Source organism: Stigmatopora nigra, chromosome 17, assembly GCF_051989575.1.
Source record: "Stigmatopora nigra isolate UIUO_SnigA chromosome 17, RoL_Snig_1.1, whole genome shotgun sequence".
In the NCBI taxonomy this organism is placed as follows: Eukaryota; Metazoa; Chordata; class Actinopteri; order Syngnathiformes; family Syngnathidae; genus Stigmatopora; species Stigmatopora nigra.
Genome location: NC_135524.1, coordinates 4,648,905 through 4,670,599, shown reverse-complemented (window position 1 = coordinate 4,670,599; position 21,695 = coordinate 4,648,905). Strand labels below are relative to the sequence as shown.

Sequence of the window (21,695 nt, the reverse complement as noted above, 5' to 3'; positions counted from 1 at the left end):
ACCACAAATAAAAATGTCAGAAAAATTATTTTCAAAGGTGGTTGGATTTATGACTGAACCAAATCATGGCATTATGTTTTGTTTGGACGATTCTTTATTTGAATGTCGACTATTTAAAGAAATTACACACTTTTCTTTCAGAAAAGCTTTGCAATCTAATTCAAAGATGCCATTCAAAATAGAACAACAAGAAATTGCATTTCCAATTTGTTTGTCAAATTGTTCAGATGATTGCGATGCCCTATAATGGCCACAACGCTCAATTCATCTTCCAGGCAACAGATAATCTTTAATTTATCAAAATTGAGCTGACGTCAATCTCAGCCACTCAAAGCATTTTCTGGAAGCAATTCAGATTTTTATTTCTAAGAAATGACAGAAAGGCTTAGCAGTGCATGATGTCATCTTCCCAATTGCTAAATCTAGCCCTCTAATTTCTTTCAAAAACTGAAGGCGTATGGTTAATTTAAATTTCCAGCTTGATGGCTGAGTTTATCTCGGACACACAAACATGGCGTCATCTGGCGCTCGCCACCAGCCAGCTGGGAAATGAGTATTCTCACCTTGTCATTGAACACAACATATTGTGGATCTTAAAGTCCAATTTTACCACCTGTTAAACCATACATTTGCAAGCCTCAAGTCACAAACCTGTTCTTGTTAAACTGAAATATAATTTGATCACCAGTGAATCTTTTGTTTGCAAACCTATTGCATGTTTTTGTTAACTTCAGACCTGTTACTTTTTTCTGTTTCTCCCTGCATGCCATCAACTCACCAATTTGGAACCTGTAGGCACAAAAAGCACAATTAGTCATAGTACAAAAAGAAAAATAAATAGAAATCGAGCTGTCATTTACATTAAATAAGTGAATACATCATATCATACACTATTGATGACAATTTAGTTTGGAATGTGCCATAAATACGTTCTTTTAACCCAAAATTTGGTATACACGATGTGCTTAAATACAACATTCTAGGAATGTAATAATTGTAACTATTCTTGGGGACAATAAAGATTTTCATTCATATTCAGCATTCTATAATCCAACTGCTGAGGCTGTTAATTTGCACTGCTGACACCCGAGCTGAGCCGCTTTACATTGTTGGTGTTGTATTTTTTACCAACGCATCACACAGGGACACCATGAAATCAATTTGGTCGTCATAGTCCAGGTGCAGAGTGAACGTCATGTAAAAATGGCCTCAAGCCTGCAACACACAATCTCAATTATGGGCAGACGGTTTCTTAATGACTTTGAGCACCACCAAATAGTAAAACACCTAAAAAAGTGAGCATTTTGTGTACGCCATCTGGTGGGGTTTACAAGATATGTATCAATACAAATGAAAGCATTCTTTACAGATTGAAGGTAATTTTCTTATTTTCTATTTCTGTGATCATCCAACAACAATGCCATGAGGTCAATCTTGTGAATTGAATTGGACATACACCACCTTTAAAGGCAGCCAGTGAGTTAATATCTATTAAGAAAGCACAAATCAAAGTCTAAACTGATACTTCAGTTTTAGTTCCCTAAATATAGACATATATTATTTTGACTGCAGGAGATTACTCCAGCCCATCCTCGGTGTGGACAACGCCCCTCCCCCTGTTTCCTCCCTGTTACCACCCTTGCCCTCGTCACAAGTGCGCAATCACTTGGGCTCGGGGGGCTCAGGGTGACAAGCAGGTGGTCCTCGCGGAACTTATAAAAGGTGACGACGAGCACACGGAGGCTCCGACGATGCGATGACGACGACGATGATGGAGCGTACCTTTCGACAGCGGCTCTTCTTGCTCCTGAGCTTGTGTATCCTCAAGGGAGATTCCAGATATATTGAGGTAGGACAGGCATCACTTCCTATCATCATCATCATTATCATGCAAACACACTCTCACCTTCTGAACCGTGCAGGATAACGATGTGTTAAAGGATGAATTTTACTCCTTCTTCAACTCTGAACTGCGCAGAGAGACGCCAAAGGAGTTGATTGTCTACCGACGACCGCTGCGTGAGTTCTAATTTCACTTTTGATCACTTCTGATGATTGTTGATGACATTGACTTTGGGAAAACTGGATGTAGGTCTCCTGGAAAACAAGAAAGTCTTCAAAAAGTGGGTCATTGTGGTTTTAAATGTTAAAAAAAGGTATCTATTATAAACTAATGGACATCATTTAATTGCTTGTCAAGTTTGTCTTCAGTTAAGTTTTGTGAGACATTACAGATGATTTACCATCTCACACTAAAATTATTTTGATTATTGATTTTCAATTGAAGACAATTTAAAAACCATGGAAGACATCTAGTCTTCAATAAACCGATTACCGCGAAAGAGCAGGATGAAGTGGCTGGATAGCGGGAAGTCAGGTTAAGCTGCTGCACCTGTGACCTGACCCCGGATAAGCAGAAGATGGATAGATAAACTGATTACACGATATAGTTGTACTACTCTGTCCAATATTTAATAAATGTTACCATAAAAAACTTCTATTTTTGATATAAAAGAATAATAATTAGCAAAGGCTTCATTCTAATGAGGTAAACTACAGTGTGATTATAGCACTCTTTCCCAAAAAGCTTTCATATACAGTATTAATTGCATGTTCATGTCTCAGGTTGTGTGGATATGGTAGCGGTGGAGGGTCACTTCACCTTCAAGGCCGAGCTTCCCCAGCTCAACTGTGCCACATTTTTCATGGCCGAACCCGACGAGGTGGTCAGCTTGGAATACGACAGTGTCGACATCGACTGTCAGGCGGGAGATTTCCTCACGGTGTTTGACGGCTGGGTGATGAAGGACGAGAAGTTTCCCAGCTCGCAGGACCACCCGCTATCTTCGCATGAGCGTTACGTTGACTACTGTAATTCTGCCGATGCTGGCAGCAGAAGCGTACGCTCCTCGCAGAATGTGGCCATGATCTTCTTCCGCATGCACAATGCCGGCAGCAGCTTCACCGTCACATTCAGGAAGATGTCCAATCCTTTCCGTGAGTGTGTCGATTTTGTACTACAAAATGTACTATTTGTACTATTTTTCTATGCCTCGCCTTTTTGTTTTCTCTTTTCTCAAGAAATTAGGTCACTGTCAATGATTTTCACAGTGTCTGCTTGTATCCCAACTGACAATGGGCTGGTGAAAGGCAATCACAAGGCAAAATGAAACAAACAACCAATTATGCTCCTACTCTTACCTATATAGGCAGTTTAGAGCGTTCAAACAGCCTAGCAACCATGTTTTTTGAGATGGGAGAAAACCAGAGTACCCACAGAAAACCTACACAGTAAGGTCCATCGGGATTCAACCCTTGATCTCAGATCTGTGGAGCGGATTTGCTAACCACTCTAACCGTGCCGCATCCAATCAATTTCAGAAGTGACTTTCATTCGCAATGTTGACAAATATCTTTTTGTTGTCCAAAGACTCAATATGTTATCGATCTAAAACTCCTTACTTGGGTTTGCCAAGTAAGAATTGCCATTTGTGTGTTAGTTCCCCAAATGATATGATGCATTTGCCTGGTTGCAGCCTGCAATGTCATCTCTCAGTCACCAGAAGGCACTTTCACAATGGTGAGTCCACAGCAGCATAGGAACTGCAGCTTCTCCATCATCTACCCGGCTGAGGTGGACATCTCAGAATTTTCATCACTGGGTCTACGTGGCAACATCCCCAAGGTAGGCGACACACCAAACACTGACTAAAATATGATTGACTCATTTACTGCCATTGATTGCCATAGATGTCCAATGCACATGAACTGTTAAAAAACAATTTGACCTTTATCAGCAGCAAATCTGTCCAAGAAATTGACCTTTTATTGGTTTGGTGTGTTTTGTTTGGACTCCTTCCACCTCCAGTGGCCCGCTTCGGGGTGCGCTTCTGATTCTGAAGACATGGTGCAGCTGCTAGGAGGAAATGGCCTCGACACGTCTAAGATGTTTAGTTTCAAGGAACTTTGCAGCTCTTCTGCCGGGCCCAGTAAGTCCAACATTATACATTATTTTAATAAAGAGTGGGCTGTGTCTAATTGTATTGATTATTTTTTTCTCCCAGGCCACACAAAGATTGGCTGTGACAACACAGTGGTGCGCATGTTGTCTAGCGGCCGCTACATTAATAGAGTTTCCTTCAGCTACCGCTTGCTGAATAGCCATGAGTTGCAATTACTCCGAGTCAACAACGTGGAGGATTTCTGCTTCAATAACTGATTTCTTCATTTCATCAGTCTTGTCAACTCAAAAGACCAAACGTGAACAGGAATGTCATTGAAAATGAGCTGTGTTTTATGCACAATATTGCAAGTATTTTTTGGTGTTGAATAAAGTTTTTTTGTTGCTGCCTTTCTTCTGGCTGTCATTCTTGTGATGAACGGTGCTATTTGTTGTCTGAACTGTTACTAAATGGCTGTGTGCCTAAAATGTATTTGGATTTAAAAAAAGTCATCATTATTCATATATTTGTTGTCCTAATGCATTGTACACACACTTGTTTTGTAATAAAATGACACCGCATGGCTAAGCAATTATTCTGCTTGATTTTTCTTGTTGAGAAAAAAGTTTAAATACTATTATAATAATTTTTTGAACATTTTAACCACCAAAGGAACTATGGCAACTGTAACAATGACAACAAGCCACAATAATAGCAGCTCTCCAAACTGGGTGCTAACCAACCCTTGTGTGTAAAACCCATACGGAAAATGAATGAATTCACATAAACAAAATATATTGGACAATCTTAATTGCACCTCATTATGATGTTGATTCTCCATCTACTTTTGGCCTGCAATTGGCTGGCCACCAATTTAGGGTGTCCTCCGCCTTTTGCCCGTAGTTCGCTGTGTTATACTCCAGCACCTTGTCCTCATGCATACCACTAACTGCAAATACATTTTCTGTGACAGCCACCTTCACCCCAAGTCTTTCCTAGGTGGGAAAAGCTTTATCATCTGCACTGACATGAAGGATGAACTCCTCCAACAGAAAACATTCGCTGCTGGCAAAGCGGTGAGCAGACGAGTGATGGTCGCTTTGTGCTCAAGGAGGACAGGTACTTTATCTTTGACATGCACCTGGAGCCATTGTTTCAAGTTATGGTTTTGTGTTTGCATTGCAATCATCCATGATGAACATCAGCTAATCACCAGTATCAAAAACAAAAATGTGATACTTACGCAAATTATGCTGAGGTGAAGTTTCCAGGTAGGCCAAGGTTGTCTTCCGTTCCTTTCGGTTAATTAGAAAAAAATGCTCCCATCTGCTGGAGTAATAGCAAAGTGGTATGAGATTTTTCAGGGTATATTGAAAAAATTAGTTTCTTAAAAAATAGGCACTTTACTTCATCACTGAAGAAGGCAAGAATGTTTCCTGATAGATATCATGACAATATTTTCTTCTTTTTTAAACTTTTGGGTAAATTCTGTACAAGATATATAAAAATAGATACATGTTCATCGTTCATATTTGTCTCAGGAAACAAATAGCCCTTTAAAATAAAAATCCTTCCTCAAAATGTAGAATTAAGATCATCATATAGAGATACACATGGTTTTCCCTTTTAAAAAAGTATCAAATGTATAAAGAGTATTTGTAAAATTGTCAAAAGAATGCATAATTTTGTCATACCGAGAGGACATATTTGATTGATTGCAACCTTTACACTAACCAAGACTAATAATTACATGTTCCGATCGTTGGCGGACATCCGCTCGACTCAATCAAAGCCAATCACGTTAACAAGGAGCACATATCTGCGAGTATAAAAGCATCCCACGTTGCCAGAAAATGTCATCTCCAATCAAGTAATGACAAACTGGAAATGCATTTTTCTCATTCTTACGCCAAGCCGAGTGTCGGAGTCGCTGCCTGAAGGAATTATATGTCAGACGCAAGGGTCCGACTCAGTGGACGCAGGTGGTCCGTGCGTCACGCCGACCTCGAGGAGGTTTTCTTTACGAAAAGCAAAGTCTGGTGGTCATCAGGAATGGCCGCGAGCGTGTGGAGGGTGTGAGATTCGCAAAAACTCGTGTTGTGGAAACCCAGATGTGGTTTCACACCATCTCCTCCTATTGCAGATAACATAACATGTTGTTTTCTGGTTACTTTGGCATATTTCATTTGGAGATGACGCAAGAGTAATTTTAAGGCCAATTTGAAGGATAGGTTTTAAAAGGAAAGGTAAATAGGCTCATTTATTGACAACAGTGCTCAATTTACCACACTACAATACAAATTGATACAACATGAACATCATTTAAAAGACAGAGTACATAGATATACAGACTGATTCGAAACCGAGTACTATTTGGGGTTCTTCTTTTTCTGTTCCTGGAAGAAGTCGTTGCAGGCGACGGTTAGAGCCGCTACCAGCACCACAAACTCGTTGAAGTCCACCTCATTGTCCTTGTTGGAATCCAGGTCGCTCATAATCTTCTCTACCAGCAGTGGATCCTTTTGTGACTGATAAAGAAACAAATACAACAGTGAGCAACTTTAGTATTTGACTCATTTACAATGGCTACTTTTGATTTGGCCCTTTTACTTTGTCTCCATTTTTCTAGGGATAAACTCATTAAAATTCGTAGCAGAAGGATGATTGGATGCCATACGATTGCATGTTAATTACCAACAAACTACTATTTGCAGCAATATTATAATAAGAGCTGTATTGGTCCAACACTTTACTTCGCAGGATAAAAACTGTCTGAAAGTTCAACTTTCTCTTTGGATCTTTTTAGAAAATTCACATAATGCAGTCTCGTTTTTTATCTGCAATAGGAAATGTACTAAGCTGTTGCTGCAATCTGTCATATTTTTCTGCCTGCAAGACTGCACTGACATCACGGCAGCGTCTATATTTGGAGGTGATGTGGGCCCCCCAATGATGCTGGAGATGCACAAGCACCTGTGGCCTTTGCTTCCAAACACAGGGTCAATGATGAGATTCAAACCTAGAAGCTTAGAATTTTCCTGCACACTAACCACCTCTATTAGAAAAACATGCCCTGATTGGATGCCTAGTAACCAATTTTGTGGTTTAATACTAAGATATATTAATACAAAAATACGTTTTGGCATTCCAGATAATAAAAAAAACGTGGTGTCAAATGAAAACTGCACATAAAATAAATTCATAGCTGTTTAGGAAAGGGCTAAAATTTGAATCTAAAAAGCATGCTGGGAGTCGAAAGCTTACCGTGAGGAAGTCGGTGAGTTCAGTATTAAGCAATTGCTTGAGCTCGCCCTTGTTAAGCTTGTATTTGTCCCCGTCATGGCCCGAGTAGTTGTAAAAGACGGCGATCAGGGCGTCCATAGCACCCTCCAGCTGGCTCGGCATCCTGATAGACCGATCGAGCAGAAAATGACCAAGGAGAGAAAAGAGCAGTTCTACCTGCGATCAGAAGTGTTCAGGTGTGACGGATCACTTGTTTGTCAGAAAGTTAGCCTCAAATGTGGAAGCTGGAGTAGGTGGTTGGGGGAGCCGCCCTACGGAATAATTAATTCCATAGGCGAGAGCATCCATGGTGACCGTCTTCCTTTCCAAGTACGTATTTGGAAAACAAAACATGTGCCGAGGTGACCCTGCCACCCCAAGGGTGCAAGGCACAGGATGGAGCCTGCACAGAGACTACTCCATGTCGACATTGAACTATTCCGGTGTTTCCACATTCTCCAGGGAAGCCCTGCAATGGTGGTGTTTCTCTGACTAGTGCTGAACTCACACAGGTGTGTCACTTCTCTAGGTGACCCATAGAGGATTGGAAGGAAATCTTGCATCAAATCACACATCTGTAGTTATAATTATAGAATTATTGTCTGATTTGTTTGCATCTCCAGTTTCTATGAACATAATTACTCAGTAAATTCCCAAGTTCTGAGTCGAAATGGTGGATTAACTAGATATGGATCATATAAGTCCAATATACATATTATTGGATTTCCTGGCTCAGGTTAAGAGTCATAGAAAATGCTAGAGACTCATCAGAATCATTCAGGTTGTCGAATGGCTCAAGTTCAAAAGACTGAAGAGAAACGTCACAGACCCAGATGTTTTAGTTCAATGACACTGATTCAAATGAGCAGATTCACTAGAAACCCTGCAAACTCGGATGACTCCTGTACAATTCAATTCACACACGATTAGGCGATCTTGCATGCAATACAGCAGGCTCGGTCAATTCAGTTCACTGACTCAAAGTTTGAGTTCTCACCGGAAACACTTCAGATTTGGTTGATTTGATCCACTGACTCAAGATAGAGAATTCATTTAATGCCCAAAATATGCAGACAATTGCGTTATATGCTTTCATTATGATTTTTTTTTACATTTAAACTTGGGGAAATAATTTAGGATGTTGAAAATGTGTTTTGCAAACAAAATGCGTCTTACGTCTTCAACTTGTAGCAGCTTGTTCATTTTCCCCTTGCCAGCATGTACAATCCCGTCAGTTCCCTCGCTATGTTTCCGTGTTTATTCTTAGCCGGGTGGGTTTCATCCTTACATCATTTTCCTGACATACAAACTGCCACCAATAAGAATAACAGCCAACCCCTTAAGAAATCCCCCGTAGGACAGCTTTGGACAAGTTTCCATTTGTTAGCTTGATGAAAGAATTGCACCAAAAGGACCTTGAGGGGGGAAAAACATCATAAAATAATGCTTATTGCCATGTCACTGAGATGAATTGATATAATCATTGGCCTACACAACAACCGTTTCTTTGCTGCTTTTTTAAAAAATAATGTACTTGTTTGCAGAATACGCATTACATTACATTGTGTCTTTGGGATGTCAGAATATGACACTGCAGTTTTTTTTCTTTATAAGCTTTGTGCACGTGTTTGGTGTAATTGATTTGGGAATTTTACAAACTCCAACAACAACTGAAATGGTCAGCCTATAAAACACAACCCCAATGCTAGGAGACATTGTGATTGTTGCAGGGGTTTTTGTGTTCTGAAATTATTGAATGGATATCATCTATATCTATGGATTCTCCCTATGTGCCTAAAAACAATTGAATAAGTAGAGTGCAAATCTTCAGATACAAGCCTGTGTTGAGCTCTACTGCCCTCCACGGGCCTATTTGAAAAACCTCAGTGTTTCCTTTAGATAACAGTAGAAAACAAAAAGGGTTGTCTCGTAGTTTAGGTGTCTCCGAAAAACAAATGAATAGAATTTGGTCTTATTTTTTGTTAAACATATAGCAGAGGACAAAATGAAATGACAGGTAGAAAGTGAAGGAACAAGATGTCAGACATTATGGATATGACACCAAAAATTGATTATAATGAGATAATTTATGTGCAAGAAAATTTTTCAACATGGATATATATATATATATATACACAAACATATATATATGCATATACATATGTAGATATACATATATATATATATATATATACACACATATACATATATATATATACACACATATATATACATATATATACATATACACACGAACAAATTAAACAGAAAAAATGAGCGCTTTTGTGAAGTGCTGGCTGCCATCCTTGTGCCCATGAAAAAGTCTTTACAGAGTGCTTTCTTTTAAAGGCGTGAGAGGAGGGGGCATGGGAGGTGGGGCTTGAACATAAATAAGAGCTTCAGACAGATCGGCCCTCCAAGTTGGCAAAGCCTCCCCAGTTGATTTACCATCGATGTCATTCCCAGCTAAGGTGACTTGGTCCTCGATGTCGGGGTCGAGCAATATGACAGGGAGCCCCACCGGGTCCAGTAGTGTCCTACAACCTTTCTGGGACTACCTCCGCCAGAACCACCACAACCTCATCAGGAGCCCGTTGTTTCCTGTGGTGCTCTCAGTGTCTACCTACTTCTTGCTGGTGGGGGTCTACACCATCTTGGATCTGCTGGCACGCTTCTCACCCAGCATTAACCGCTACCGACTGCATTCGGACAGGCCTGTCACTTGGCCCGGCATCGGGACCACATTGGGCGTCACCATTTACAACCACCTGCTCTACATCTTTCCTGCCACTGTGGGTCAATGGCTGTGGAGGCCACCAACGCCATTGCCTCGCCATGCTCCTACCCTGTGGGAATTCTCCCTAGGAATCCTGGGTTGTCTTGTGGTTTTTGACTTCCAATATTACCTCTGGCACTTGCTACACCACCGCGTTCCCTGGCTGTACCGCACCTTCCACGCTGTGCATCACGAGTACCGCCGTCCCTTCAGCTTGGTCACGCAATACCTGTCTGGATGGGAACTAGTTAGTGTGGGCTTGTGGGCCACGGTGGATCCGGTTCTGCTGCGGTGCCACTGTCTCACAACGTGGGCCTTCATGGTTTTCAATGTCTACCTATCCACAGAAGATCACTGTGGCTACGACTTCCCGTGGTCCACGCACAACTTGGTGCCCTTTGGCCTCTGGGGAGGTGCTCCTAAGCACGACGCCCACCATAGGTGGCCCAACACCAACTTTGCGCCATTCTTCTCTCACTGGGACCGACTCGGGGGTACCCACATGGTGCCACCGATCCATGAACACAGCTCTGGTGCTGAGCCTAATGACTAACGGGTTACTTTTGTACCCCTCCGTGCTGCAGAACATCCATTTTGTGCAGTTTTTGTTGTTGTTATGAACACTTAGTAATTAGGTACACTCTGCCTCTGCTTTATCTCAGTTATTAGGTTGGTTTTGGTTGATTGCAATTTTCAATGATGTTTTTCCTTTTATGGAATTTTATTTTACAGCCAAGTCCTGTTCATCTCAGGTATATTTTCAGGTTGTTATTTTTTTACCATGAATTCCAGACCTAGATCTGTCCAGAAGTCCATATCCATATTTCATAGTCACACAAGTCAATAAGGCACAGGTGTCCACACTGCAAAATCGACTCTGCAGTAAATGTTACATTTCCTATAATGGTATGGCTGGGCATTGCACTGTTTTCAAGAGTTCTAAAACCATATTGTTATTTTAGTCACTCAGGCCTGTTTCCATAATCAGAGAAGAAAAAAAATCATCATAAAACCAATAAGTGCACTTACTTCTTACTTGACAGTTGTGTCTTTTCACTAAACGGGTTGTGTGTGTGATCTCAGCTATGTTTCTGCATTCTCTTTCCTTGCCGGTTCTCCGCCATGCATGAATGGTAGTCTTTTAGCAGTGGTCTCGGATCAGGATGTGTGGCTCGCAATACTAATGGATCTGCCATTAAAAGGGGCTCTCAATTAAAGTGTATGCCAGTGAAATATTTACAGCAGATACAAAAAGTCACAAATCTAGATTTTTTAACTTTTTTGCTTTGGCAAAGAGGAATTATTGAAAATGTGACCTATTTTGGATAGAAAAGCTTTTTTACAAAATCCGGGATGGTAAATGTTAAATACAACTGAATGCCACTATACAAATCTAGGCATGGCAAAACAGAGAAAACTTAAGTTTAAATCACTAATATGCAGCGACTGAAATATTTATTCAGCAATTCTTTTTGTATACCACTAGAGGGAACTTTTGTGCCACTTGTTGTACTATTAGCGCATTATCAGCATAAAAATAAGAATAAAAGGTTCATTTTTAGAAGCTGAGTTACAGGACAGGAATGCCAAACTAATCGCCATTGATGATGAGGGGACTCGCAGTAACCCCTCCTAGTTCAATAGATTTGATATTTAATTTTGTCTAAAACCCATTGAATTGAACAGTATTTATTAAGTAGTTAAAAATATATCAAAGAATTTACTCAGTCTTAAAAACAATTCAAGGAGAAATTTAAAACCAGGCCAAATCCTGGCTGTCCTTTCCCTGATTCTATTTTGTTAGAAGACCCAAAACCGGTTTGACGTGAATTGTGTTTCACAAGAGTATGTTGCAATAGGTCATGTTTATTTTAGCAGCAGTGATACAAAATTCAGTCAGAGCCGAGCCTGTCATAAACACCCACCACCGTATTGCTGAAACATAGTCTTTAAAAATTATTAAAACAGGGAACAAAAAAAATGTCAAAATAAGCAGAAGAGGAACTTGGCCATACATTGCCGTGCCTAAAGCCAGCAGTTAAAAAAAAAAACGGTTGTCGTCTGCAAAAAGCTAGGGCATATGACACATGTGACAACACCAACACTACGCAACTTTCTTCATGAATGCAATATGTCGATCCTCTTGTGGTATAGCGTACACACGCAAAATGCTGAAATGGTTCAATGGCTTGTTTAGAGGGGGTGGGTGTTGTTATGGAAAACAAGCAGCAATACCACGCAAGGACTAAAAGTAAGGGGGCAGTGGGATGATTTCCATTATGTTGGTAACCAAAACTTGCAAAACCACTTTGAAATATGACTTGCTATGACATGCGAGCATCTCAACAATACAGAAAACTATATTAGAAAAAAATATTCCTATATAGACAACAAATCCTTTTGCATGAACAAAAGTCTTGGCTGATATTCCTATTGGCTTTTGATTTAAGATCACTTATGGTAGTTTTTTTCATCATCACACATGTATATATTCAATATCCACATTTTATTAAAAAAATATGCACACAATTTTAAAACAACATTTAAAAGTAATGAATGACACAATTAGTAGATTACTATTAATATATTTACATAAAATAGATACAAGAAAGCTTTTGATTGCAACAGTTTAGTCTGCCTGGACAGGTTTAATGTGTCTCACAAACATGAGTGGGTAGCAAACAGTAACATGACACTCAGCAACAATCATTTACCTCTAAAAAGCGACCTCTTTGGACCAAAGTACTTTTTTATTACAGGGAGAGCAGAGATGTTTGCTATGAGAATGGATATATTTAAATTAATATTACAATATCATACGTATATACTAAGTTGAAGCCTTACATTTCAACAAGTGTAGGTGTAGAAAGTTTTCATGTTTTGTGGGGGTTGGGACAGTGCGGGACAATTTCCTCTGTTTAACTGTTTGTTATCTGGGAAGGGCAAGACTGGGCCAAATCACGCACTAAAAAAAGCTGCATTCCATGAATTCCAGCGGCTCGGAATCTTGGACAAAACAGGTAGATAATCGTCCTTCGGCATGTATTTACAAAACACTGTAACACTAAACTAGGTTAAAACAATACTTTCAACTCTTTGGGCGATTCATAATATTTTTGGACGGGCTTCAAACTGAAGCAACAGGCCTTTAATTCAAAGTCCATCCATCCCTTTATCCGCTAGCACGAGCTGCTCTGAGTGTTTCCAGAGTCCGACACATACGACTTACTCTTTCTTGAATACTTCATGGAACTGAAGGAGACTCGCATGCGTTCCACTGCCCGGTTGCTGCGACACAGCAACGTGTTCTTGACGTGTTGCCGGAAATCGTCAGATACAAAATAGTAGATGAATGGGTCCAGTATGCTGTTGAGACTAGCCAAGCACAGTGTAGTGATGTAGAAGGCGTAGCCATTGTCCGCCCTGCCGTTCTTAAGCAGGGAGTAGTGCACCACTAGCATGATGTTACTGGGGATGAAGCAGAGTAGGAAGGTGAGCAGCACCACGCCGATCAACAACACCGCCCTCCGTCGGTTCTTGGCTGCTGCTCCGTCCCCCATGCCCCGGCCCAGTGCCCGAAGTAGCAGCATGTAAGCCACCACAATAACGATGCAAGGCACGAGAAACACCACCACGGCCATTAGGATAAAGTAGAAGAAAGGCAGCCGGACGGAGGCGAACGGTTCGTTGGGGTCTAGGATGATGTTGACATCATGGCAGGTGGTGATGGCAGGCTCTCTCAGCCGGGCCGTATGCTGGTACATATAAAGCGGTGTGGTGGTCAGCCAGATAAAAATCCAGATGGCGACGCTTATGATGATAGCCAATTTGTTGTTCTTGCGCTGTTGGGAAAGTGGGTGCGCCACCACCCAGTAGCGTTGCACACTGAGACAGGCGATAAATAAGATGGAGCAGTACATGTTCCCATAGAAAAAGCCCACCAGGACCTTGCACAGTCCTTCGCCGTATTTCCAGTCGTTACCAGCCAGGTGGTAGGCGATTTTCAGCGGCGTCCAAATAACAAAGAGCAGGTCAGCGAGGGCCAAGTTGGCCATGTAGATGGACGATGGATGCTTCTTCTTGGTGCGGAACAGGAATACCCAGATGGCCATGGCGTTGGTCGGGAGGCCCACCACGAATACCACGATGTAGACCATCGGGAGGAAAACGGTGGTGAGGCCACTCTGCAGGGCATCCGAGGTGGTGGAGTCCACCACTACCAGGTCCGGGGACTCTGGGTCCTTGTAACCGATGAAGCTACGTCCACCTATTTCTACACACACATAAAAGTATTGTAGAAACTGCAACATTGCCCCCAAAAAACAAACAAAGCCTGCCTTGGTGTTGATTCCAAGATTGAATGCAACACATCAGTGTATTAGTCTATTGGATCCTCAATGCTTTGAAAATGATTCAGTGTGAGAGCGCTTATTGATATGCTCCTCCAAAGAATGGATACATGGTTTTAAAAGGGATTCACTATTTAATCCCATCAACAGGCTCCCACCTTGTCACAATAAATTGGACGTCTAGCACCGTCAAAGGCTCATAACAACCCAGTCGTCTCAGTTTAAATGATATAGATGTCAATGGCAAACAATGAGTTAAGACGCTTATTCGATAACAAGAATATTACAATAATACTACTGTGTTGCTGTATTTATTTAAAACAAAATATCTTTTAAAGATTTTTTTATGATTACAAAATATTATTAACACAAACGTTTAAAGTGAAATAGTATATGTATTGTATATGATCTTTACTGTGAATAGCACTTCATTGTCACGTCATTTAAAGTTTGTAAATGGAAAAGTCTAGTGTTCAGAATATCACAGGAGTATTAGGTGAGCAAATTAAAATCTGTAGATTTTCAGTACTTGGTATGTTGATTTAACTAAGGCACCAACGCCCAACGTTGTTATCTGATATTTGATTCTATTCAAATATAGTGGATGATGATGAGTATCGTCCAAACCGCAGTTTGCCTACACGACAAGGCCTGACCACAGTTTTGACGGAAGCTGAGGTTGGAGTACCAAACCCGGTCAAAAGTTTAGTGAGGTACCGATCCTTTATCAGCCTATGCATTTAACTTTATCTCAACTCAACACAGATCTCAATGATCAGCAAACTACAATAGATCAGTAAACTACAGTACATGTGCGGATCTGTCTTGAACGAGTGTTTAAGGAAAACTCACCTGCGCCAACCGCGCTCCAAAAACAACACAAGACGATCAAGAGCGGAAAAAAGCGAACAGAGTCCATTTTCCTCTTGTAGTACACTTGTTCTTCTAATGTGCTACGTCTGGAAACTATATGCTTTAACCTAAACATCCACCGAGTTGTTTTGTCTTCAAGTACTACCCAAATGTCTCACCGATCCTCGTTTAGGCACGCCCCGAGACTACCTGGCGAGCGTGCGGGTACAATGACGTCAACAGGCAGTCGCTGGGCCGGTTGCTTTTCTTGATGACGTCTACGTTAAGCAATATATTGCCACCACCCACCAAAGTTTGCATATTACTATATCTTAATTTTAACTTCTACTAGATATATATTTTTCAAATCAGCATGAACAATGTAGTATACTCTTCAAATGTTTACATCATAGGCACATTGAATATATTCAAAGTTGCATCAATATTTTTTATTACATGGTGTCTTATTGTAATGGAATTTTACTGGGTTATTTATGTATTAATGTTTGCTCACTGTATTGTTATATGAAAGAAAAGGCTGAAAGCTCAATATAAATGAAATTGAGTCGAGATATTGGACAACAATTCATGTACATAAAGCAATTTGGTTCAAAATAGATATTCAGCATTAAACATTCAAAATATTACTATACCTATATTAGAGATTTTTTTTAGATAGTTCATTTAAATAAATCCCCCCCAAATTGATCTACTGTGGTCAATATCATTTCACATAGTTTTACAGACAATTTATTAATTTCTAAAGTTTCAAAATGTCAAAAGGAAAACATATTTAAAGTAAACTTGTGCAAAAATATATATAGGCAGTTATTTAGAAAGAAAAAAAGAAGAACCGTGTTACATCATGCACTTTATGGCTTCATTTACTATTTTCAGCTTCTGGTTGTTAACGGGGTCTTTAAAAAATAAAAATATAGTTCAGTGTCAGTGAAGGGTACATAAGGCTCATCAAAGCATAAAAATGCAACAAACTAAAACTCCATGGAGGAAAAAACTGAACACTAAACTGAAGTAAAGGTGGAAGTTAAAGAAACTAACGTAAAAAAAAAATACCCTCAAAAACAGTGTTATTATTCAGCTTAGCTGAAACAACCCTGACTGGTTGCCATTGACAACTAAAGTAGTTTGCTAGTCTGGAAAAGGTCTGTCATCCCGGCTAACAATTTGAACTCCCGGTATTTCCACTGGAGTCAGTCGTGTACGTATTGCTCTTCTTAGAGAATTTCAGAGCACTGAAGGACACACGCATCCTCTCCACTGTGCGCTGGCTACGGCAACGGAAGGTGTTCTTCACATGTTCCCGGAAGTCTTCTGAGATGTAGTAGTAGACAAATGGGTCGATACAGCTGTTGAGACTAGCCAGACACAATGTGGTGATGTAGAAGCCGTAGAGATTGTTGTGCGTCTCCTTCAGCAGCAGGATGTAGTGGACCAGGAGCATGATGTTGCTGGGCACAAAGCATAGCATGAACATCAGCAGCACGGTGACGATCAACACCAATGCCTTGCGTCGCTTCTTGACCACAGCGGCGTCCACCGCCATGCTGTTGCGGAGTGCCCGTAGCGTTAGTATGTAGGAAACGGCGCAGATACCGGCGGGTATCAAGAAGCCCGCCACGCCCATGGTGAGGAAGTAACCAGCCGCCATCTTCCTCTGGCTGGGTCGGGTGACATCGTGACAGGTGAGGATGTTCAATTTGGCCACTCGAACTTGCTGGTCGTACAGATAGAGCGGGATGGTGAGGAGCCAAACCGTCGCCCAGATTGCCGCTGCAATCACGTAGGCGATGGTGTTCTCGCGCTGGCGCTGCACCAGTGGGTACACCACGGCCTGGTAACGTTGCACACTGATGCAGGCAATAAAGGCCATAGAGCAGTACATGTTCCCGTAGAAAAAGCCCACCAGGACCTTGCACAGCTCCTCGCCGTATGTCCAGTTGTTGTTGTTGAAGTGGTAGGCAATCTTCAATGGCGTCCAGATAACAAAAAACAAGTCTGCAAGCGCCAAGTTGGCCATGTAGATGGATGACGGATGCTTCTTCTTAGTGCGGAACAGAAACACCCAGACAGCCATTCCATTTGCAGGCAGGCCCACCACGAAAACTATGATGTATACGACTGGCAGGAAAACGGTGGTAAGGCCGCTGCTCAGAACCGATTTGGCCTGCGGACTCAACAGAATGCCATCAGGGGTTTCTGTGCCGGTGAAGCCTCGCCCATTGTCTGCAGGGTCTGAAGCACCAAAAAATACTTGGTTTGTCTTTAGATCACCATTTTAACTATATCAATGCATTATTGTGTACTGTTTTTGAGAACTGCAATAAACCTAAACATGTAGAGGGTCCTTAATATCCCATGTATCCACTTCCAATTCAGAATCATTAAGGTTTGTTTGGGATCTATTTGTGGACAGATTGCACTTCCCTTTAATTGAGCATAACTTGACGTTACAGCAGAGTGCCTGTCATGTGACAGCCAAATTAAAAAATAAACCCTCCACTTTTGAAACTCAATTAAAGACCCCATATACTCTTCCACAATACGTGTAACGAAAGCATTGCGACAAATATCTTCTCCTTTTTGGTGGACCACTACAATGTCGTCCCACCCCGACAAAAGTAAATAAAACTGACTCACCTGTGTCACACCAACAGGTGTGCAGAGTACAAAGAAGAACGGCGACGAGTCCACAAAGACGTCCACCACGCGTAGCCATGGTGGAGTCGTATTATATTTTTGTTAGTCTTGTTCTTGTTTAGTTTAAAAAAAGCAGTGTCGCCTTGCAGTTGCTTGTCTTAAATCTCCACCTGGTGAGGTACAGAAAATCCACACCTTGATGACGTCCTCATGTCACATGACCATGTAGAGCCAATTAGGAGCTCCCAATGGGCAACATTGGCATTTTTATATGGAGTTTATTTTCCTTTTTGATTTTTCACAAGACATCATCAATTAATAAAAATGAAAAAACAAAAAAGATTCAAATTATGATTTTTATTAGTGGTAAACAGAGGAGCTCAGACACTGAGATAAGATATTTCTTCTTCTTCATCTAAAGCTAACATTCTTGCTTGTAGTATAGTATATATATTTAGCATTATGGGTATCACTTCATATCACAACTGTGTTTTAAACATACAGAATAACTTAACATATTGTAAAATAATAACAGAGATAGAAGGAAATATTATAAACCAAGCATAACCCTTCCTCTATTGTTCTCTAGTGGTTAAAACAAGATGTACAAGGCAATGGAGAGGATATACTGATGCTGATCAACAGGGAGCAGCAAAAGCACCAACAACTTCAAAAGCCTACTGGCTTATCTTTCCTGGATAAGCGTGTTTATTGTAGCCAAACAAGGTAAAAAAATGTGATTTAGAACTTGTTTGTTTTCCAAAGAATGTGCAAGGATATCAGTTAAGGACAGGCAAATAAACATACAACACACATGAATAATTACTTGTAATTAAACAACTTCAATGGTGAAACAGTGCAAAAGAAAAAGTCCTTCATTGGTTTGAAATGCTTATCATTTCACATTATACATATAAATTAAAATTTCAAAAAAGAAGGTGCATTACTGTCTAAAAAATTCTAATGGAAAATGTGCTACACTGTGGACTCTACTAGAAATATTCAAAAACTTTTTAAAAAGGCATCCTATTTATACATTTTTATTTTATTTTATTTATTTTTTATTTTAAATAATGCTGGTAAATCAACTCTAACGAGTTCTTCATGTCGCTGGTTTAAGTTGCTTCGGTTCAATTGAAATTGATGAGACATTCCCATCGATCAAAAGTTCCTGAAACCTAGAGCTTTTGGTCAAAATGATTATGTAGGAATTTTAAACTTTGTTTTTCTCCTTTTTTTTTCTGAAGTTCCCAGGCATGTGTGATGAATTTGGACAGCTTCCTGAGATTCCTGGAAGAATACTATTGTGGTAAAAATATACTCAAAATAGTTTTTGAGTGTTTTTAGATATGATGGTTCATTACTTAGACTAAAAGTTTCTTATACTGTCCACTCTGGCTCCTTTGCAAAGAATTATTCTTAGCATGTGAGGCATTTTGATCAGAGCGCTCTGCACGGCTACTCTTCAAAATGGTTCTGCTGCTGGATCTGTATGAGTCTGAGGAGCTCGTGCTGAAACTATTGGCGCCTTTACGACACTTGAGCGTTGCGGCGAGCTCTCGCTGACATTGAGACGAGCCGAAGCAGTAGAGCAGTGGGTCCAGCAGGCAATTGAGGCTGCCCAAACAGAGGAACAACAGGTAGGCCACATATGCACTATCAGGGGCATCGCGGACCTTGCTACCCCCACTATGGAGCTGTCCGTAGTGGACCAGGAGCAGACAATTCGTGGGCGCGAAACACACGAAAAACATCACCAGCACCGTCAGCGCCATCACCAAGGCCCTGGTTCTGCGACGGGACCGTCCGTGAATGCTTCGAGGGGCCCGGCTCAGGGACCAGATCACACGGATGTACGATGTGACCGTGACCAGAAGCGGGATGATGAAGAGGGCGACGCATAAGGCGACAAAGTACGGCCCGTACAGCCCGACCACCTCGCCCACCGGACGAACGTCATGGCATGTGGTGATGTTTAACTCTTTCAGGTAGAACGTCTGCTCTGTTATTAGTAGTGGCACCGTACCCGCAAGGGACAGGACCCACATAGCCACACAGGCAAGGATGGCATTACGTGGTGTCCTCCACACCAACGAGTCGATGGGATACACGACAGCCAGAAGGCGGTCCACGCTGATGCATGCTACTAAGAGGACGGAGCAGTACATATTCCAGTAGAAAGCGGCCGTAACCACACGGCACATGCTCTCTCCGAATACCCAATTGTTCCCGGTAAAGTGGTACGCCGCCTTCAAGGGCAGAAGGGAAGCAAAGAGCAGGTCGGCGCATGCCAGATTCAGCATGTAAATGGCTGCCGGTTTCTTAGGTCGAATCCGGCGCGAGAAGGCCAGGACGGCGCAAGCGTTGACGGGCAGTGCGAACAGACACACCAAGGTGTAGAAAGATGGGATGATTAGCGTGGACAGGTGGCCCGTCAGGAAGCTACGCACTTCGCCCGAAATGTGACGTGCACTCGTCGTGTTGCCGTTCAACTTGGTGACATTGGCCCGTGGGACCTCTTCGAGACCGTGGACGTCCTCCATGGTGAAAGGTTCAGAAGTGAAAGCAGTGTCGGAGTAGGAGAACATTCGTCCTCTGGCGCGTTCTGGACACACAAGTTATGTTTTCATGAGAATAGAATTTTATTATGGAACAGGTAAGTGTATACTAACAAAATTGAAGCTAAAAACAGCGGATATTGAGGATACTCGAAAAACTGAACAAAAATATATATATTACATCACATTTGGATCTAAATATTTCTACGACATACAAGCGCAGTAGTAAAGAAAGAATGTATTTGCCCCAAAAGCAAAATACTTTAATCTCAAAAATTCCTTTGAGAGACTATGATGTAGGAGAAGAGTAGAACATTATGTTTTCAAAGTAGCCTTTTAAGGCCTTTACCATCAAAGCGTATATGCGCTCATAAACGCAGTAGTGCCATCATAACATTCCACAATACTCAAATAGTGACAGAAAAAATATTGTTTTTAAATAGTTAACATTACTATATTTAGCATTGAAATCAACATAGGATAAAAATACAAACTTACCATTGTTGGTTTGGTCTGCCGAGGCTGTGCATACGCACAAAGTAAATAGCAGCAACTGTAACATTTTTGGAGACATCCTGCAATTTTAACAATAAAATCCAAACTAAGATTAAAATTTCACTCAACAAGCCCGTGGAGTTTCTCCCACCTTCTCTGTATAGTGAACTAGTGTGGCTTCTTCTCTTTCCCAGGATGTTCTGCTGATTCCCCTCCCCAAAAGTGGGCCCCAGTTGGTGGCCAATCGGGAGCTAGCAGACGGACATTCTTTGGGAGATGACGTCATGTTTCCCGTCATCCCACCAGTCGGAGGAGAGCCAGAGTTTGTCATGACCAATCGACCTGGCCTGTGGGCTGTACATGGGTCTGAAATCCCAAAAAGACAAAAACAACCGTCATTATGGTTTATTCTTTCATCTTCTGTGCCGCTTATGTTGGATAACTTTATTCATCCCGGGTTCATCCAGGGGGTGCTGGAGCCTATCCCAGCCAACCACCTAAATTGTTTACCAGAAAATCACAAGGCACAGTGAAACGGACAACCCCTCACACTCACAATCACACCAATAACAATTGGGATTCGAACCAAGAATCTCTGCACTGAAGTCAGGTGGAGGACCCACTGCCCCATTATTGTTTAACCATTATTGTCAATATTTGTCAAAGGATCATTTTTATTTTTTAATTCTTAGACAGGTATAGAAATCTTAATCAGGAGCCTTATATTATTTAGCTCAATTTAATAGTGAATTCAATTTCAATGTTTTCATATTTTTTTGTGATG

At 41.2% G+C, this 21,695-nt stretch overlaps 6 protein-coding genes across 7 annotated transcripts; 2 read left to right on the top strand and 4 right to left on the bottom strand.

The window, feature by feature from the left end:
* The first annotated feature begins 1,640 nt into the window (after positions 1-1,640).
* On the top strand, positions 1,641-4,354 carry crhbp (corticotropin releasing hormone binding protein). The gene is made up of 6 exons (XM_077737896.1): positions 1,641-1,849; positions 1,923-2,019; positions 2,626-2,997; positions 3,537-3,685; positions 3,869-3,989; positions 4,065-4,354. The coding sequence occupies exons 1-6, from the start codon at positions 1,757-1,759 to the stop codon at positions 4,217-4,219; spliced, it is 987 nt and encodes a 328-aa protein (XP_077594022.1). The 5' UTR covers positions 1,641-1,756; the 3' UTR covers positions 4,220-4,354.
* A 1,652-nt stretch (positions 4,355-6,006) lies between these two features.
* Positions 6,007-11,117, bottom strand: s100z (S100 calcium binding protein Z). The gene is made up of 3 exons (XM_077737897.1): positions 11,029-11,117; positions 7,206-7,347; positions 6,007-6,469 (listed from the first exon to the last, which is right to left on the bottom strand). Exons 2-3 carry the CDS (start codon positions 7,344-7,346, stop codon positions 6,311-6,313), a joined length of 300 nt encoding a protein of 99 aa, XP_077594023.1. The 5' UTR covers position 7,347; positions 11,029-11,117; the 3' UTR covers positions 6,007-6,310.
* Positions 9,651-10,611, top strand: ch25hl2 (cholesterol 25-hydroxylase like 2). Its single transcript, XM_077737615.1, has one exon. The coding sequence runs from the start codon at positions 9,677-9,679 to the stop codon at positions 10,550-10,552; it is 876 nt and encodes a 291-aa protein (XP_077593741.1). The 5' UTR covers positions 9,651-9,676; the 3' UTR covers positions 10,553-10,611.
* Positions 11,118-12,516: 1,399 nt separating the features above from the next.
* On the bottom strand, positions 12,517-15,446 carry f2rl1.2 (coagulation factor II (thrombin) receptor-like 1, tandem duplicate 2). Its single transcript, XM_077737923.1, has 2 exons — positions 15,201-15,446; positions 12,517-14,272 (listed from the first exon to the last, which is right to left on the bottom strand). The coding sequence occupies exons 1-2, from the start codon at positions 15,334-15,336 to the stop codon at positions 13,179-13,181; spliced, it is 1,230 nt and encodes a 409-aa protein (XP_077594049.1). The 5' UTR covers positions 15,337-15,446; the 3' UTR covers positions 12,517-13,178.
* A 481-nt stretch (positions 15,447-15,927) lies between these two features.
* Positions 15,928-18,081, bottom strand: f2rl1.1 (coagulation factor II (thrombin) receptor-like 1, tandem duplicate 1). Its single transcript, XM_077738171.1, has 2 exons — positions 17,859-18,081; positions 15,928-17,453 (listed from the first exon to the last, which is right to left on the bottom strand). Exons 1-2 carry the CDS (start codon positions 17,935-17,937, stop codon positions 16,378-16,380), a joined length of 1,155 nt encoding a protein of 384 aa, XP_077594297.1. The 5' UTR covers positions 17,938-18,081; the 3' UTR covers positions 15,928-16,377.
* A 119-nt stretch (positions 18,082-18,200) lies between these two features.
* Positions 18,201-21,248, bottom strand: LOC144210898 (proteinase-activated receptor 1-like). Of its 2 annotated transcripts, XM_077737850.1 has the most exons (3): positions 21,063-21,248; positions 20,915-20,991; positions 18,201-20,463 (listed from the first exon to the last, which is right to left on the bottom strand). In XM_077737850.1, exons 2-3 carry the CDS (start codon positions 20,988-20,990, stop codon positions 19,223-19,225), a joined length of 1,317 nt encoding a protein of 438 aa, XP_077593976.1. In that variant the 5' UTR covers position 20,991; positions 21,063-21,248; the 3' UTR covers positions 18,201-19,222. The 2 variants fall into 2 exon arrangements, with proteins under 2 accessions (XP_077593976.1, XP_077593975.1); XM_077737849.1 differs by having other exon boundaries at positions 20,915-21,148.
* Between the last annotated feature and the right edge of the window lie 447 nt (positions 21,249-21,695).